The following is a 17,455-nucleotide window of genomic DNA, read 5'->3' as shown; positions in this document are numbered from 1 at the left end:
GGCACAGTTTTACATTTGGGTGATTATCTGTGGATAAACTAAACCTACTTCAGGTCTGCAAGCTTCTCAGGGCAGGACCATGTCCATTGTTGCTCACAAGGGTGAGCCCAGGCCCTAGCCCTCAGAGTCAGCAAAGGTAAGGCTGCAAGGGGTAGGGGGGGCAGGAGGCCAAGAAAAGAGGCCAGAGGGGAGGCCGAGGAAAGGAAACGCTGTATCTGTTCCCCAGTACTTGAAATTCTCCGAGGCCATTGAGAGAGAGAGAGAGAGAGAGAGAGAGAGAGATTGGTAATTTGTGTCTGCCTACGCATGCACATCCTGACTTCTGGGTGGTGCTATGGGCTGGGATTAGGAAGAAACAATGACACACGCCACCCAAAAGAACCCAGTTAATCCAAGCAGCCTCAACTTCTGACACGAGCATTGTTTTTTAAGGTATCAAACTGCCTCTCTGATTTGCTTTTGGATGTTAACGCACTGGGGAGCGGCTAATATGGTTCCGCACGGAGCATGCCTGATCTTCATAGCAAGTAACTGCTTTCGTTGGCTCAGTCGCAAGCGAATGGGGAACCTCCCCCATGCTTCTGGACTAGCATTTCTTTTACTGTGATACGCAGAGTAAAAGCTGGAGATGGTATAGCCTGGCTGTAAATTAATCTCGAAAACTGCTGTCAACAACGCAGCTTCTCAGCCCTCTCTGCCCCCAAGGAGTGAGCTGGTCTGGAGGAAGCAATGCATCACAGAGAACAGGAGACGGGCTAAGAATCCAGAAGCCCGGGTACTGGTTCCAGCTCTGCTGTAAGACCTTGTGACGTTGGGCAAGGGGAGTCTCACTCTGAGCCTCAGTTTCCCTACCTGTAAAATTGTGAGGGTTGAATGGAATGCTCCCCAGGAATGCTACCACATGGGTGGGAGAAAGGGAGAATCTGAAGTCCCTCAGACTTGAGCTCAAATCCCCACTCTGCATTCATTGCCTCAGAGACTCTGGGCAAGTTACGAAATGTCTCATAGCCTCAGATTCTTCTTGGGTAGGATGGGGCTGATAACAATATCTAACTGGCCTTCCCACATTCACCTTCCCCTTCCTTCCTATCTGTTCTCAGTACTGCAGCCTACATGAGCTTCTTAGACCACAAATCTGATCACAGAGCTGCCCTCCTTAAAACCTTTCAAAGGTTTTCCAGTGTCCTTGGGAAAAGAAGACTCTTTAATCTGGAAGATGGCTTGGTCCAACCTCCACCCAGCTCTCCTCACTTTGTTCTCCCATTCCAGCCACCCTGGCTGCTCTCCTTCTTACCATGCTCCCTTCTGCCACAGGCCCTTTGCACATTCTGCTTGCATCATGGAGTATCTTCTACCTTTTCAACCAAATGGGTCATTCTTCGACTTCACTCAAGCCTCACATCCTCATCGAAGCCCTCCCTTACTCCTGACTACCCCAGGTATCTCTCCTTTGTAGCAACCATCACAGTTGTATACCTACATGATTATTCATGATGAAAATAATTCACTACAGGCCTGCAAGCTCCATGAGGTCAGGGACCATGTTACTTAACATCTAACATAGTGCCTACAGAAAAAATCATAATGAACATAATAAAACAACACCAACATTTATCAAGCAATTTCTACATGTCAGACACTTCCCTAAGAATTCACTTTTATTATTATTCTCACTTAACAAAGGGGAAGAATGAGTCACAGGGAGGTTAGGTAACTTGTCTGATATCATACAACCAGTTAAGTGGTCAAACCCTGGAAGCCTGGTTACTGGCAGAGTGTTTGAAGGTTTTTACTCAATACATGAAGCAGGGTTCAGGAAGCAGATCTTTAAGCAAGGAAGCTGGCACCTCTTAAACATTTGATAATAATAATAATTGCTACCAGACATTAAGTGTTTGTGATACGTCCAATACTACCTATTCTAGGGACTTCTACATGAACTAACTCATCCTCCCGATGACACCATAAGGACGTACTACCATTATCATCATTTAACAGATGAGGAAACCCAGGCTCAGAAAGGTTACCTGGCTTTCCCGAGGTCACCAGAGTTTACACCTTGGTCCACTAACTCTAAAGTCTGAGAAAACTCCAGCCCTGGGATTCTCAGGGGGGCCAGGACAAATTCTCCATCATGCCACACAGATTTCTGCCCTCAGTTCTAGTGAGAAGGCCCACCCTCCTTCTGGCACTGAGTCTACTGACCCAGCTAGGCAGGGTATGGACAGAGCTGTCCCCTGGAGACCACAAAGCCACCCACCGCCCCGAGGCCTCGGCTGAAGAGGCTACACAGCAACCTCACAGGGCAGCCAGGATGGGGAAAACCAGCACGAGCTGAGAAAAGAGCTGGGATCCCCTTGGAGGCTCATCTTCAGCACGGTGCTTGTAGCACTTCAGAGAGCACAGGTTCTGAAGCCCAAACCCCAATTCTACCCCTCAGTACCTATGGCAACTCAGCCAGCCACTGAACCTGTCTGAGCCCGGGTTTCCTCCCCAGTAAAATGGGAAGACGAAACACGCACTTCACAAGAATGGGGTGAAGACTGCGGGAAGTATTCTGGAACGCCCTGCTAGTACACTACCTGGCCCAGCAAGTGTTAGCCCCTCTGCAAGGGGTGCTGGAGGGGAAAAGACAGGTACATAATACACTTTTCCTAGGGCACCCACTCGTTTTGGATTCATATTCTTCCCATGCCTAAAAGGTTCATACTGATTCACCATGAATCCACACCACACCCCACTTCCGGATTAGGATGACAATAACAATAATAATAAACGTAAAGCATGATAGGTATAAAGTATTTACTTACCATGAGACACTGGGAAAGACACTTTGTATACACTGTGTCATTTCTTTTATATTATTTTAATCTTCACAAATATCCTAAGGGGCAGTCCAGAGCCAGACTGCCTGGGTTCAAATCTGACCCAGCCATTTGTGAGCTGTGTCACCTCAGACAGATTCTTGAAACTTTTTGTTCCTCAACTTTCTAATCTAGAATTGTAGTTGGGAATGGCTACCCTGCCGGAGACCGTAATTCCCAGCCCCCTCGTTTCTAGGTGAGGCCATGTGACTGAGCTCTGGTCACTGGAATGTGGAAGGAGTTGATATACTCACATCCAGACTGTCCTATAAAAACCTCCTACACTCTTCCACACTCCTGTTGTCCCCGAGCATGGAAGTTCTGGGGAGTCAAATGTTCCAGAAGGCAGAACCTCCGTCAACTTCTGCGGAACAAAGCACTTCCCTGCCCTGGCATCAACTTTTCTCAACATGAATGAGACGACCACTTTTCTTGTGTTTAGCCACTAAGATGTTATGGTTGATCTGATCTAACAGCTACCATCACCGTGACTACTAAAGAAATTGGTACCAGAAGTGGGGTGCTTAAATATGTGGTCCTGGCTTAGAAGTCAGATAGTAGAGTCTGGGAAACTGGACAGCCTCATGTTGGACAGTGGTAAAATGTTAACTGTCACCTAGGACGACTCAGAGGCAGAAACTGGGCCAACTGAGCCTATAGGCTCTAGAGAAAGATGTTTAGGAAAAAAAAAATGGTAATAGTTTGCTTTATTGCTCCTGGCTGAGTTTAGCAAGGCATTAGTAAGAAAGAGGAGCTGAAAAAGACAATGACTTCTAGATCCCAAACAATAAGAGTAAAGACTGAGAAGACTTTTAAGTGAAACAAATGATCAGATTAAGGGTATAAGCTTCCGCATAAGCCTGGTGGCTGCAAGGTAGCTGTCATTCAGGGGAGATAAAGAAAGGCATCCAGGTAAGAAAGTGAAGAAATAATCCAGTTTGATAATTAGCTCTAGGAAATGACTATGGGTGTGGCTATCGGCACATTCGATGTCACTGATGAAAATCCTACTAAGTTGTTAAGAGAACTGCATTGGCAAAATCTCTAAGCGTGCATTTTAAAAACCTTTTACTGTTACAGCATTAAAACAATCCTTGGGCCCCTAGAAGTTCAAGGGCAGGAAGGAACTAGGTTACAGAAGATTTAGAGCTTCAGGTTGGTCACACCCCTCAGGACCTGCTTCAGGAAGGGCCAAGAAAAAAAAATGGACAAAGACAATCCTCCCACCACAAGGCAGAGCCAGGAGCATGGAGAACAAGAAACCAAGAAATTTCTCCCAGGAGCAGACTCAGGGCTTAAGCAAGGAACATCACCCATTTCCAGGGCACAACTACACAGTGCCTGCTTGCCAAGGTTTCAGAAGAACTAACCCAGCGACTTGTGTGTGTCTTCCACTGCTGCTTTTTCCTAGTGGGAGTTTTACTGCGGCTACCCTGCCCTTTCCAATGTGGGATATGGATGCAGAGGGGCAGATAACATGTCTCTGTTGGCTCATGGCTCCCTGGACCATGAGAAGCCATATACAATCCAATGGCTAGAACTCAGCTTCACCCAAAGATCCTCAACTTTCCTCTGCAAGCAATGACTGCACAGAATATTAGTGTCCTCCCTTGGGAAGGGGAACATGTTTTAAGTGAGAGAAGAAGGATACACACAGATATTTGGTGGCTGGAGAAACCCTGGCACATCTGACCAAGGATATATAAGCACAAACAATGGAGATCCCTTCCAGGCTTAGCCCGAAACACCTTTCGTAAGATCTCTACTCTCTCCTTTCTCTACCTATTGGCTAGATGAATGTCCAAGTATGGCCCTGAAGGCCACATACTGAAGGTAAAGAAAGCCAAACCCATCAATCTTGGTACCTAACTGACCCTCCTTCTCCTCCCCCATCACTCCTCTCCCAATCAGACTTTAGCAAGTAAGAAACAACCTTCTATTATGTTAAATTCCTGAGATTTGGGGGTTGTCTTTTGTAACAGCGAATGTGATTATAATGATTATAATAAAGAGAAACCATGCCTGGCATGTAATAAGCACTACATACCTGTAACTATTATTAGAATACCCATTTTACTGATAGGAAAGCTTGCAAGTTATGGGTGTGCCTGACTTCGAAGTCAGACCTCTCGGTAGACGATAATCAGACCAACTTTAGAGGTGATTTTGGTGCCTGGCTCAAGGTCACTAATCATGATAGACCCAGAATTGGAGGCCTTCCTCCTATTCAAAAGGCATCAGCATGAGGCTCCTGACACCAGGTCTCCGGGTTGATCCCTCCTCATTTTATTTTGCTGTTATTTTTATTTTCTGTTCCATGAAACACCCTACTTGCAAATGCCCCAGCACTGAACTGGCAAGTCTGCATAGGAAACCAAATAACCCTCCACTGACCCAAATTCCAAGTTTTCATTTACATTCAGCTAGTTAATTAAAAACGTGCTCTGTGAGCACAGACGCTGCCGTGGCTGACTCTTGAGATAGTTTTGCTATTCTTTGGAAGAAGCTAGGTTTCTTCTGTGACATTTTTGTCCAGCACAGCAACACTGCACCATGGAACAGCATGACCAGATAGGGGACAGGAAAACTGCTGAGTAAGCCATTCAGTGCACAACAGAATCTAAGGGGGCAACGGCGAAGAAAAAGACCTGAAAACCATCCTACCCACCAAGCCAGTGTTGCCGGGGCTGGGGCCCATGTTAATTGATGTTTATAAAGTGATTTGGGATTCTTGAATGAAAGAGACTATTCAAAATCAGCAGCCTGAATAATCAGTTTTTTAAGGAAGCCATTATTGCTAAGTGCCTACTATGTGACAGGTGTTTTCACATACTTGATCTGATTTAATCCTTTAATCACTGTATGTGGTAGATTTGGATTTTCTTCCCTTTTTTTTAATGCCTTTTTTGTTTGTTTTGGTAATCCTCACTGTGCAGATGAGAAAACCAAATTCAGCAAAATTAAGTCATTTGCTGGAAAGCAGCAGAGCTGATATACGAGGCTAAGTCTTTCCCAGTATAAAGTCCTTATCCCTTTCATCACACCACACTGCCTCTTCCAGTCTTCCCTTCAAACTCTCTCTGCATTACAACAAAATTTCAGTCAAGGATGTCTATCTTTTTTTTCTTAATGTCTTTGTTGTTTGTTTGTTTGTTTTTACTAAAGTACATTTTAAAATATAGTGAAACACACATTCTTAAGTTTACAGTGCAATGCCATTTCAATAAATGCATATACCTCTGAACTCTATTACCTGGAAAGTTCCCTAGCACTTCACTAAGCATGCCTTTTTAAAAATAATACAGCTTATTTAAAAATAAGGGGCGCCTAGGTGGTTCAGTTGGTTAAGCAGCAGACTTTGGCTCTGGTCATAATCTCACCATTTGTGGGTTCGAGCCTCGCATCGGGCTCTGTGCTGACAGCTCAGAGCCTGGAACCTGCTTCGGATTCTGTGTCTTCCTCTCTCTCTGCCCCTCCCCTGCTCACGCTCTCTCTCTCTCAAAATAATAATAAACAAACATTAAAAAAATAAAAAATACAGCAAATAAAATAAGCTACTTTCTTTTGACCAAAACAATCTTTTTGTGACCTTGGCAGTGGGGGCTGAGCCCATGGAGCCAATCCGTGAGATGGGTGCAGTGAATTATTTGACTCTGGGAATTTTGGGAAGGGGGATCCAAGTAAAATCCTGTACCTTGCTGGCTCTCTCCACACCAGAGAGGAGTTCATTTGGATGAGATAAAGATGTGTGATACCACTGTGCCTGGATTATCACAACTACCATGACCATTTTGGCCCCTACCATGTGTCAGGCACCAGAGTGTAATGCCTTTATACACATAATCTCATTTAATCCTAATAATTACCTCTATTTTACAGCTGAAGAAAATGGGGCTCAGAGAGGTTAGGTAACATGCCTAAGAACACACGGCTAGAACAGGACAGCCTTGAAATTCAAATCCAGGAAGTCTGACTTAAGAGGCCTTTAGAGAGTTGATTATAGATGCTGATGGGTAAATTTTAAATCCCAAAGATTTAATGGGCCTCTTACATTCATTCAACAAATAGTACTCAGCATCTGCTATATGCTAGGTGTTAACAGACATCTAATACGCTCCAGCTGTGTACCAGGTGCTCCCTTAGACTTTGGTAGAGATTATAAAAATGTAATAATCTAGTACGGCCCAGTTCAGTTTGAAAGAAACAACAAGAGTAATGTGTTGGCACAGAAAGACTGTCAGGCTGTAAAGGGTCTCTGTTCAACTGGGTTGGATGGCCTAAGAGCAAAACAGTTAGGTTCCTTGTGCCTCAGTTCCTCCTCTGTATAATGGGGATAACAGCAGTAGCTTTTCAAGGGAATGTTGAAGATCAAATGGGTCATCTGAATAGCGCTGGATATATGTTGGCCGTTATTACCTGTGTACTGCATATTTGCGCAGTCCTTAAATTTACTAACGGCTCAATAAATATTGACGAATAAATGAATTCACAAATGAAATAAGTGATGCTGCGGAGTTAAAGGGGGAAAAAATCGATCATGTGAGGACTGGGCTCCTTAATAAGGCCGGCAGAGCAGAAAGGCTGCCATGCAAAACAGCTTAATAGGTTTGATGTTTAATGTATGTTTCAGATACCTAAGAAATTAATTGCTCATTCCTTTCTCTTCTGCATAAATGACCTGCCATTTTAGACAAGCTCAAAGAAAAGAGATAGATCACAGTGAAATTACAGTATATCTCATACTAAGAAATGGCTGAAGGGGCCCCGACACCCAGGAGTTAAACTCTGTGGTGTGGTAAACGCTAGGATGGCTGCAAACCCCAATCACCACACACTCACCCTGCCCAAAACCAACTCTGTGGTCTTCTCCTTCCTTAAATTATACTCACTCCGAAAAGGATAAACACAAACACTGTCTTTAAAAGATGTTAAAGATCATAAAAGTAAAACCAATTTGAAAAAAATTTAGAGGTTACTAATACAGACAGAGCTACAGAACGCCCTTATTTTACAGATGAAGAAACTTGAGGCCCAAGAAGGAGGGTCAGCTAAAGTCTTAACTTCAAGAGAATGGCAAAGACGCGGGTGGAGCAGGTTGCCCAGATTCCCAGATCCCAAGACTGGCGCCCCCTAAGGGGAATGCTCCTTACTCGGAAGGAAACACTGTGAGAGATTACTAAAAGGAAGGTCCAGTCCCAGCAGGGGGCTAAAGGTTTGGTGGGCCAGTAAGAATTAAGGATGATTGTAATGGGAGAGGTACGATCAGGGGAGGTGGGCGCACCTGGTGGGAGGAAAATTAAGCCCTCTGTGCTTTTTTTTAGGGGGGGGGGAGGGGAGGATTCCATACACAGAGCAGTCCAGTCCACAGGTCCCGGGGTTTTCAGGTGAATCCTCCCCCTTCTGAAGAAGCTTATACAAAGACCAATCAATAATACCTTCTCCTGCAGGTTTCCGCCTCGGTCAGGATTTCATGTGTGTTTGGGGGGGAGGTAAGGGGGAGCCTCTGCGCCCTCGGCTGGCAGCAGAGTGGGAAGGGCTCCGGCCAGGAGATCCTCGAGAGTCTCCAGATCAACGCGGAAGTCGCGATCCCGCCCCTCCCCCACCCCCACGCCCACTTTGCTCCTTCCTTCTCCTCCCCCAACAATGATCAAAACCAGGTGAAAGGACCGAGAGCTAGAGGGCCAGTTTCCAAAGGGCTTTTGCTGGAGCCCCGCGCGCCTGCCCTCTCCTGCGCACACTCACAGACACATTTAACATACACACGCACACACTCACAAGCACACACTTGGCACCCCCAGAGGCCGGGCCGCGCCCGCCGCATCTTTCCTTCAGCCCCCGGGAAACCGACAGGCAGCAACATGAATGAAATCTACCCAGAAAGACTGCATTTCAGCTCCAACCACGCAATCTCCGGCCAAACCACCGAATATGTAGCAAAGTTTTATTTCGCTTTTAGAGTCTCCAGTTACGCTTCTACCATTTCCTGTGGAAAACTGAAGCTTTGAAGTGTCTAGCTCTGGCTTTCGCAGACAGGCAGGACCGCCAGCTCGAGCTCTCGAAAACAAGAGCCCCCGGCCCCACCCCCTCCACCGCCAGAACTGCAGGTTCAAACCCACCCAGCTCCCGCCTCCAAAACGGGGGTTGTGGGAGGGGATGACAGAACCTGCTGGAAACGACGCCCTCAACTGACAGCCCCCTCCAGAACCCCGCCCCACTCCCATCCTGCCCGGGTCTCGAGTGGCGCTCCTTAAGGCAAGTAGTGACAGCTGCAGCTCCCTGCCACGGAGAACGGAGAGAGGCAGGAGCTGGAAGGTCGGATATTGAGGAAGGGGGTGTCCGTCGAGCAGCACCCACCAGCTGTGCGCTCTAGCCTCCAAAAACTGCCCCGGGAAAACTTGGGACCTAGAAGTCTTCCCGCTCGACCCTCTCACCACACACACCTCTCCCCCACAGTTTCTAGGCCAAGCGATCTCTCCACTGTTCTGCCTTGACGGCCGCGGGGCCTCTCCTACACCCGCGCCCAGATAGGGTCCCGGAGGGCGCAGGGAAGTATGAGAACTGGGCGGCAGTAGCAGGAATGCACTTCTTCCGTAATTCCAAGCAGCCAAAGTCCTGCGCCCGAGAATTTGGCATCTTCAAGGTCAAAAACAAAACAAAACAAAGCACAGGGCTATGGCAGAAATACGTACTAGGGGCAAATGATCAAACCTGTGCCCCCACATGGTGATGGGTTCTTCCCACAGTCAGCAGGCGGCAGCCGCCGCCCCGCCCTGCAGTAGGGGCAGAACTGTGCGCTCCGGGACTTCGGAACCTTAGGAGCCGCGCGCGTAAAGTACGCGGATTCCTAGCGCGGGGGTGAACAGACGAGTTTCGGGCCGCCTCCAGCTCTGCGGTCCTCTCAGAGGCCTGGGACAGCAGTGGGTGGCCAGAACGACGCGGGGGGGAGGGTGCGAGGCAAACTTGCAACCAGAGTTGGAGGGGTTGGGTGGGAGGAGGCGGCACCCGCGCGGCCACTTACCGCTGGCATTCTTCCCGCAGATGAGGTGCTGGTAGGGCTGCAGGAGCCCCCAGATCTCGGAGTCGTTGTTGACTGTGTGCTCCAGCGTTTCCACGGTGAACCTGGGCGCCTCGTGGAGTGCGTGGTGGTGGTGATGGTGGTGGTTGGCGGCTGCTGCCGGTGGGGCTGCGGCGGCAGCAGCGGCGGCCGGCGGGGCGCAACAGCTGCTGCCCCCGCTGGCGCTGCTGGCTGCGCTGCAGGCGCCGCCGCTCGCCGCTCCCCCTCCCGGCGCCTCCCGCTCCTTATCCGCCGCGGGGGCCGTGCCGGGGCCCGAGCTCGGGCCTGGGCCGGAGCTGGAGCCCGGGCCAGGGCCGCTGCAGCTCCGGGGCAGTCCGGAGGCCACGACCCTCGAGTAGATGTCCCGGAAGAGGCTCTCCATGCAGGCTGTCAGGTAGATGGCGGCGTGTTCGTGGATGCGCAGCGCCACGCGGCTGTCCACCATCCAGCGGTACACGCGGCCCACAGAGAAGGTGAGGCCGCATCGCGCAGACTTGCCGCGGCCCAGGCGATCGCCGCCGGCACTGCTCATGTTGTAGAGGGACAGCGCGGCCAGCGCGGCCGCCGTGCAGTGCGCCGCCAGGCCCCAGGACAGCACGATCTCCATGGCGCTCTGGATCTCGTACTTGGTGCACTTAGCGAAGCGCAGGCTCAGGCGCTGCGCCTCTTTGGCGATGCGTACCAGCGCCCGGCTCACCAGCGTCGACAGCTTGGCCAGCGCGTCTTTGGGCAGGCCGCCGGGGGCCGCCGGGCCTGCCCGGGGATCCCGCGAGCGCAGCAGCAGCGTCTCCAGCTCCTGGAGGGTCCAGGGGACCTCGTCGAGGTCCGGCAGCAGCCGCGAACAGTGCTGGCCGGCGCAGTCCAGCCCCTCGGAGTCTTCCACCAGGGCAGTGTTGACGGTGTCAAAGCTGTTGTGCCGGCTGTGCATGGAGTCAGCTAGAGGCGGCCAGCAGCTCCCGCCATACGGAGACGCCGGGTGCGAGTCGGAACAGCACAGGGACAAGTTGGAGGAGCGCACCGAGTCCGCCGCGCCACCATAACCCGAGTCCAGCGTCAGATCCTCCAGGGTCCGCACCACAGGCTTCTTACCTCTCCTGGCCATCGCTGCGCCACTTCATGCTGCGGCCGCCAGGGAAGGAGCAGCGAGAGCAGCGGGAGCCGGCGCGCGGGGAGAGCCGAGTCCGCGCTGCTTCGGTTCACTTTTCCACCAGCCGCTACTACCAAGTGTTACTACTTTCGGCTGCTTCCCCGGGCCGCCGCCGCCGCCGCTGGTAGACACCGGGCAGACCCCGAAGTCATCTTCCAGAGCCCGGGCGGGAGCTGGGGCGCACTGGGGAGCGAGCGAGGCCGGGAGGAAAGCTCACGCCGGGACTCGCCCCTTTCTTCCAAAATAAAATAAAAAGTGTCTGACCCGCTCCCCCCTGGGCCCTGCTGAGCGCAGAAGCCGCCGGACGCCGACCTCAGTGTTCGTAGGACGGAAATGGACTCAGATGCCGCCGCAGCAGCAGCTCTGCCGGCAGCTGGCTCCGGGGTCCAGGCTCCCGGTTCCCGGCTCCCGGCTTCGGGCTCCCGGCCCGAGGTTCGCTAGAGCGCCAGCCCGCCCTGCACTGAAGCGCAGCAGTTACCGCGGCGGCTGCAAACCCTGCCGAACCCCGCAACACCCTGGCAGCCAGCAGGGCGGGCGTATGTAAAGCAGGGCCGACGGAGAGCCAATGGGATTAGAGGATGCTAATTATCTCGCCTTTTTTTTTTTTTAAATTCCTCTGCTCCACGTAGCCCCGCCCCTCACACACGCCCCCGGCGGTGACCAAGGCTGCAGGAAGTGGGGGGCAGCGGCACGGCAATTACGGGGGGTCTGTGGGAACGAACAGCCGCGGATACTGTCCCTCTGCTGCTGTCCCTGCCCCTCAGTCTCCTGGCTTTGGTACCAGGACGGGAGGGTGGTAGGTTGGGCAGGTGACCCCCACCCACCGAGGTGTGCTACCCGCCAGTGGTTCACAAAGTGTCTGCCTGGGGTCACTTCCTGCCCCTGAGTTTCGGATTTCACTTTGTTTTTTTCTTTCATACGCAAAGCCTGTTTTTTCTTCCTCTACCCTTCCCCCATCTTTGGGTCCCCATACCAATTGAGGCCCTCTTTCAGCCCTAGTTCGCCTCAACGTGGAGGGAAGGTTAGAAACCAGGCCAGCTAGCTGAGAGGCCAGGACGATGGATACCACTAGAAGGCTGAATCTCAGGACCTGAGCCACCTGCCACCAGGGCACATGAACTAGGTTCTTTTCAATAGCCAGAAGGCCGACCCTGCACCCATCCTTCAAAGGCCCGGGTGGTGGTGGGCTGGAGGGAAGGCTCCAGTCCCACTTTGCCATCATGGTGCATGTAGTTCCAGACAGCTCAGCCTTAAAAGGGTAAATTTGCACGGATGAGAGGTTTGTTTTTTGACTAAAGAAAGATATCACATGTATGCATGACTTAGCTGCAGTTGTATCAAATGTCATGGGCTTGTTTATTTGTCTCCACCCACCAGGGCAGAATTGATACCCTTCCCACCAGGGGATTCCCAGCTCCCACACAATGTCTCTGCCTGAGGTTCGGGACCCTCTTCCTTCAGCTTAGAAGTCCCCTCCTACAGAAAGGTAGTCCAGATCCCCCAGTACCCACCTGGGGACTTCACCTGCCTACCCCCATTCTGAAGCTGTTGATTTCTGGGCCCTTTTAACACTAGGTCGTTACAATATGATAATGTTTCTAGATTGCACACTGGCCAAGGGGTTCACTGTGCATAGGCCTGTCACAAAATAGTCACTCAGTAAATGTGTGCTGTAAATGGGTGGATAAAGGAAGGAAGGACATGCGTTCGAACTGTTGGTTCAAATGGACTTTCCCAGATAACCCCATAGATCGTCTGATGTTTCTCCTATCGATCATCCCCAATCCACTCATCCCTTCACCCCCAACAAACCACTACCCTCTGTAGCTACATGAGTACATGAGTACATGAGTACATGAGTACATATACTCATCACTTTTTACTTTGACTATTATAATATTCTACCACCTGTTCTTCTCTCCTGCCTCTTCTCCAAACCATCCAGTCCAGGATCTTCCAAAAGCCCATTTCTGACCTTGTCATTCCTTTCTTGAAAAAAAAAAATTCAAAGGCTCCCCATTGCCTTCCAGATAAATAAAGTTTGTACCAATTAGCTGGCCTTCAGGGATCTCTCCACTCTGTTTCCAGACTCTCTTTCCATAAAATTCCAAACCTTCTATAAAGGATTGTGATGATTTTATGTGTCTGTCAACCTGAGCCGGCCACAGGTGCCCAGTTTAAACATTGTTGCTGGGTACGTCTCTGAGGGTCTTTCCAGATGAGATCAGAATTTGAATCTGTGGACTCAGTAAAGTAGATTGCTGTCCCCAATGTGGTTGAGCATCGTCCAATCCAAATAGAAGAAAAGGTAGAGGAAAGAGGAATTCACTACTTTTCCCCCCACCTCCTTGATTGAGCTGGGACGTACATTCTTCAGCCCTCAGACAGGGATTTACACCATTGACTCCCCTGGTTCTCAGGTCTTTGAACTTGGACTGAACACCACCAGCTTTCCTGGGTCTCTAGCTCACAAACGTCAGGCTGTGGGACTTCTTAGCCTCTATAATTTACATGACTCAATTCCCCATAATAAATCTCTCTATTTTTTTCTCTGTTTTTTCAAAGAAGCAGAACACCAATAGGAGTATATGTATATATGTATACATGTATATGTATATATGTACATACATACATATGTATATATATACATACATATGTATATATATATATATATATATATATATATATATATCTGATTCTCTGGAAAACCAACTAACACATGGATACATAGTCTTTAATGAGCTGAACCCTGCCCCCTGCCTTTTTCTCCAGATTCTGTATCATCAGGCTAACTTCCTAAGCATATATTCACACTCACGTAGACACACAGATACACTCACACATATATATAGACACATATGTATAGATACACTCACACATACACATAGACATGCAAAGATACAGACACACTCACACACATAATCTCTATGCTCAGCCATACTAAAATCACTTGCTGGTTTTCCAAATTACCGTGTTATCCCTTGCATCCCATATGTTTCTGCAGATGCTGTTCCCTTCCTTTGCTCAGGACACTTGGCTCCCTGTTCTCCAGCTAGCAAACTTCTCATCCTCTAAGATCCAGCTCCAAGATTGCCATCACTGTGAAAATTTCCCCATGCTGCCTGCTCTCCACCCTGTCCAGACCTGGGAAAGCATATCCATCTTTGTTGCTTGGGATTTGTTCTCAGGTCCTTTTTTCTTCCCCTCTGCATGTTTCCCTGGTGATCTCACCCACTCATATGCCTTCAGTTAGCACCTATGTGCTGATCATGCTTGAGTGAGACCCACCCAGTGGTGCAGGTCGCAAGAAGACAAGAGAAAGCTTCATGCATAGGGGGAAAAAGAAGCTGAAAGAATGAGCTTAGCACTAATTTATTTTCTTCTGTAGCACCAGGTCAACTTGGGTTCCAGTGCTGCCTCTGCCAATTTCCCAACCACATACCCAGTGTTCACTCATTTAATCTCTTTTGTGCTCCCTCTCCTTGCCTTTGAAATACACAAAGTCATCACATCCAGCTTTATAGGGTTGCTGGGGGGTAAGTAAGATTTTTTTCCATATAAGAAATTAACACAGTATCCCACATGTGACAATAACCCTGTAAATGTCTCCTGTTATCTTCCATATTTTCTGATCCTCTGCAATAAACACCTGTGTCTTATAAAGTCAGAGGGGAGAATGACAACTGTTACATATAAAATCCAACTTCTTCCAGGATGGGCTGAAATACTGCCTCCTGTAGAAGGTTTTCCCGTATCTCAGCAAACGTGCTCGTCTCTCTTATGCTGTAGATGTTGCGCACAATGCCTCCTCTCACCTTCCAGGGGCACACTCCTCAAAAGCCAGGATCTGGCCTCTAATACAGTGCCAGCACTAATGGGCGTATTCCTTAGTATTATGGATAAATCAAAGCATATGTCCGTTTTGTACACTAAAATAAATCCTTAATGATAATGTTAAACATCTGTGGGTGAATGATCTCTAGACAGTGAGAATAGTGAATGCATCAACCAAGTGTTAAATATTAGCTCCATATATTAGAAAATTCACTGTCTGCAAAAATGTATAAGGAAGAAAATTTAAATAATCCAAAATTCCACCTTACATAGGTCATCCACATTAACAACTTCTTGCATTTCCTTTCTAGTCTAATTTTTCCCCCATCTTTTCTTCTTCTAAACATATGTATTTCAATAGAGTTGGAATTTTCTGTAAATTATTTTGCATTTTGATTTTTTTTTCCTGAAAAAATTTCCTTAGAGCACCTGGGTGGCTCAGTCAGTTGAGCGTCCGCCTCTTGATTTCAGCTCAGGTCATGATCTCCCGGTTCATGAATTCGAGCCCCACATCGGGCTCTGTGCTGGCAGTGCAGAGCCTGCTTGGGATTCTCTGTGTCCTCTCTCTCTGCCTCAACCCCGGTCATGCACACTGTTTTGCTCTCTCTCTCTCTCTCTCAAAAATAAATAAACTGGGGCGCCTGGGTGGCGCAGTCGGTTAAGCGTCCGACTTCAGCCAGGTCACGATCTCGCGGTCCGTGAGTTCGAGCCCCGCGTCGGGCTCTGGGCTGATGGCTCAGAGCCTGGAGCCTGTTTCCGATTCTGTGTCTCCCTCTCTCTCTGCCCCTCCCCCGTTCATGCTCTGTCTCTCTCTGTCGCAAAAATAAATAAACGTTGAAAAAATAAATAAATAAATAAATAAATAAACTTTAAAAAAAGCTCCTCAAACTTTATAGTATAATCATTTCCACATGCTATTAGATACTTATCCAAAACATCCTTTTTTGTGTGGCTACAAAATATTCCAACACATGTTTGTATCTTAATTGGTGTATTGATTCCTCTCTTGGTTGTTTCTAACTAGTATAAGTAATGCTCTGATGGACCTCTTTGCATAGAAACAACTCTCTTCTTTGAAACCAGAAGTCTTACATATGTTATCCTCTAAGAAATGCCAATAGACAGTAAACATATACTGAAGATTAAAGAATAAACAAAAAAAGCCCCCCAAAATTAAATTGCTGGGATTATTTTGCCTATCAGATTAAAAAAGATTTATCAATTCAGTCATGATGAATGTGTGTCACGGTGGGGCATAAACTGGGGCAATCTTTTGGGAAGGCAGTTTGCCAATATATATCAAAATGTCAATGTGAATTCCTCGTGATTTCCCAGAAATCGTATCTTCTGATGTTACCCAAAGTGATTCTTGTGAATTTTTCAGAAGTATCCAGGATGCTCTTGGTAATTTTTTTTTCACATAGGACTTTGGGAAACAATCTAAATGTCCTTCAATTGGATCTGATGAAATGAATTATAGTAATTCATACATGGGAACACTAAACACTTGCAAAGAATAATGGTGGTGGTCTTTATTTCCACGCTGTATTGGAGTGAAGAAGTTTTTGAAAATGGGTTTTGGAATTGCATATGTAATATGATCCCATTTGTGTAAAATGCTTTGCGTAGAGCTAAATATGTATATAAGTATGTAAATTTGCCTAAAAAGATGGAGATAATAGCTATAACTAGTTTGGTGGATTTCTGGTGTTATTTTTTTTAAAGGAGTTTTATTTACTCTAGTTCTGTCCATTTTTTCCTTCTTTTTCTTTTTTTTTTCCCCATGATTTTTAACTTTCTTCTTTGTACTTCTGAACTTTTTATAACAAAGACATATCATTTATACCACAGCCAGAAAGCTATTTCCAAAAGAAAATTAAAGTATTTTCTGCGTACTGTTCTGAAGCCTACCTGTTAATCAATGTAGTAATATAATCCTTTGTCCTTCGGCACTCTAGAAGCCAAACAGCAAGCACGGCAACTGACCCAACAACCATAACGTGAACCAACCTCATTCAGCTGGATTCACACATGTTGGGTGCCTTGTCACATGCTCCCTACACATCTACTGTGCATGAGCTGCAACACCACCTAGGATTGAAGCTGGCTCTGCTACCTTCTAGCAAATCCCTCAGCCTCTCCATGCCTCGGTTTTTCATCTTTATTTTATTTTATTTTATTTTATTTTATTTTAAAATTTTTTTTTATTTTTAACGTTTATTCATTTTTGAGACAGAGAGAGACAGAGCATGAACAGGGGAGGGGCAGAGAGAGAGGGAGACACAGAATCCGAAACAGGCTCCAGGCTCCGAGCTGTCAGCACAGAGCCGGACACGGGGCTTGAACTCACGGACGGTGAGATCATGACCTGAGCCGAAGTTGGACGCTTAACCAACCGAGCCACCCCCAGGCGCCCCTCGGTTTTCCATCTTTAATTGGGGATAATAATAGCACATGCCTCAATGGTGGTCTGTGATGATTGAATGGAATCGTTAGAGCAGCGTCTGGCCCCCCAAACGATACAGTTGTTATTTTCCACCTGAAAGCCTCCACCTC

At 48.0% G+C, this 17,455-nt stretch overlaps 1 protein-coding gene across 1 annotated transcript in view; it reads right to left on the bottom strand.

Moving 5' to 3' along the window:
- BTBD11 (BTB domain containing 11) overlaps positions 1 to 11,557 on the bottom strand; it is a 315,533-nt gene extending 303,976 nt beyond the window's left edge. The window contains exon 1 of the mRNA XM_030320460.1: positions 9,883 to 11,557. Coding sequence (XP_030176320.1) covers positions 9,883 to 11,020 — 1,138 coding nt within the window. The 5' untranslated portion in view covers positions 11,021 to 11,557. The remainder of the gene's footprint in view (positions 1 to 9,882) is intronic.
- Between the last annotated feature and the right edge of the window lie 5,898 nt (positions 11,558 to 17,455).

The sequence above is a fragment of the Lynx canadensis genome, chromosome B4 (assembly GCF_007474595.2).
Source record: "Lynx canadensis isolate LIC74 chromosome B4, mLynCan4.pri.v2, whole genome shotgun sequence".
NCBI lineage: Eukaryota > Metazoa > Chordata > Mammalia > Carnivora > Felidae > Lynx > Lynx canadensis.
This window is presented reverse-complemented; position numbering and strand designations above follow the sequence as displayed.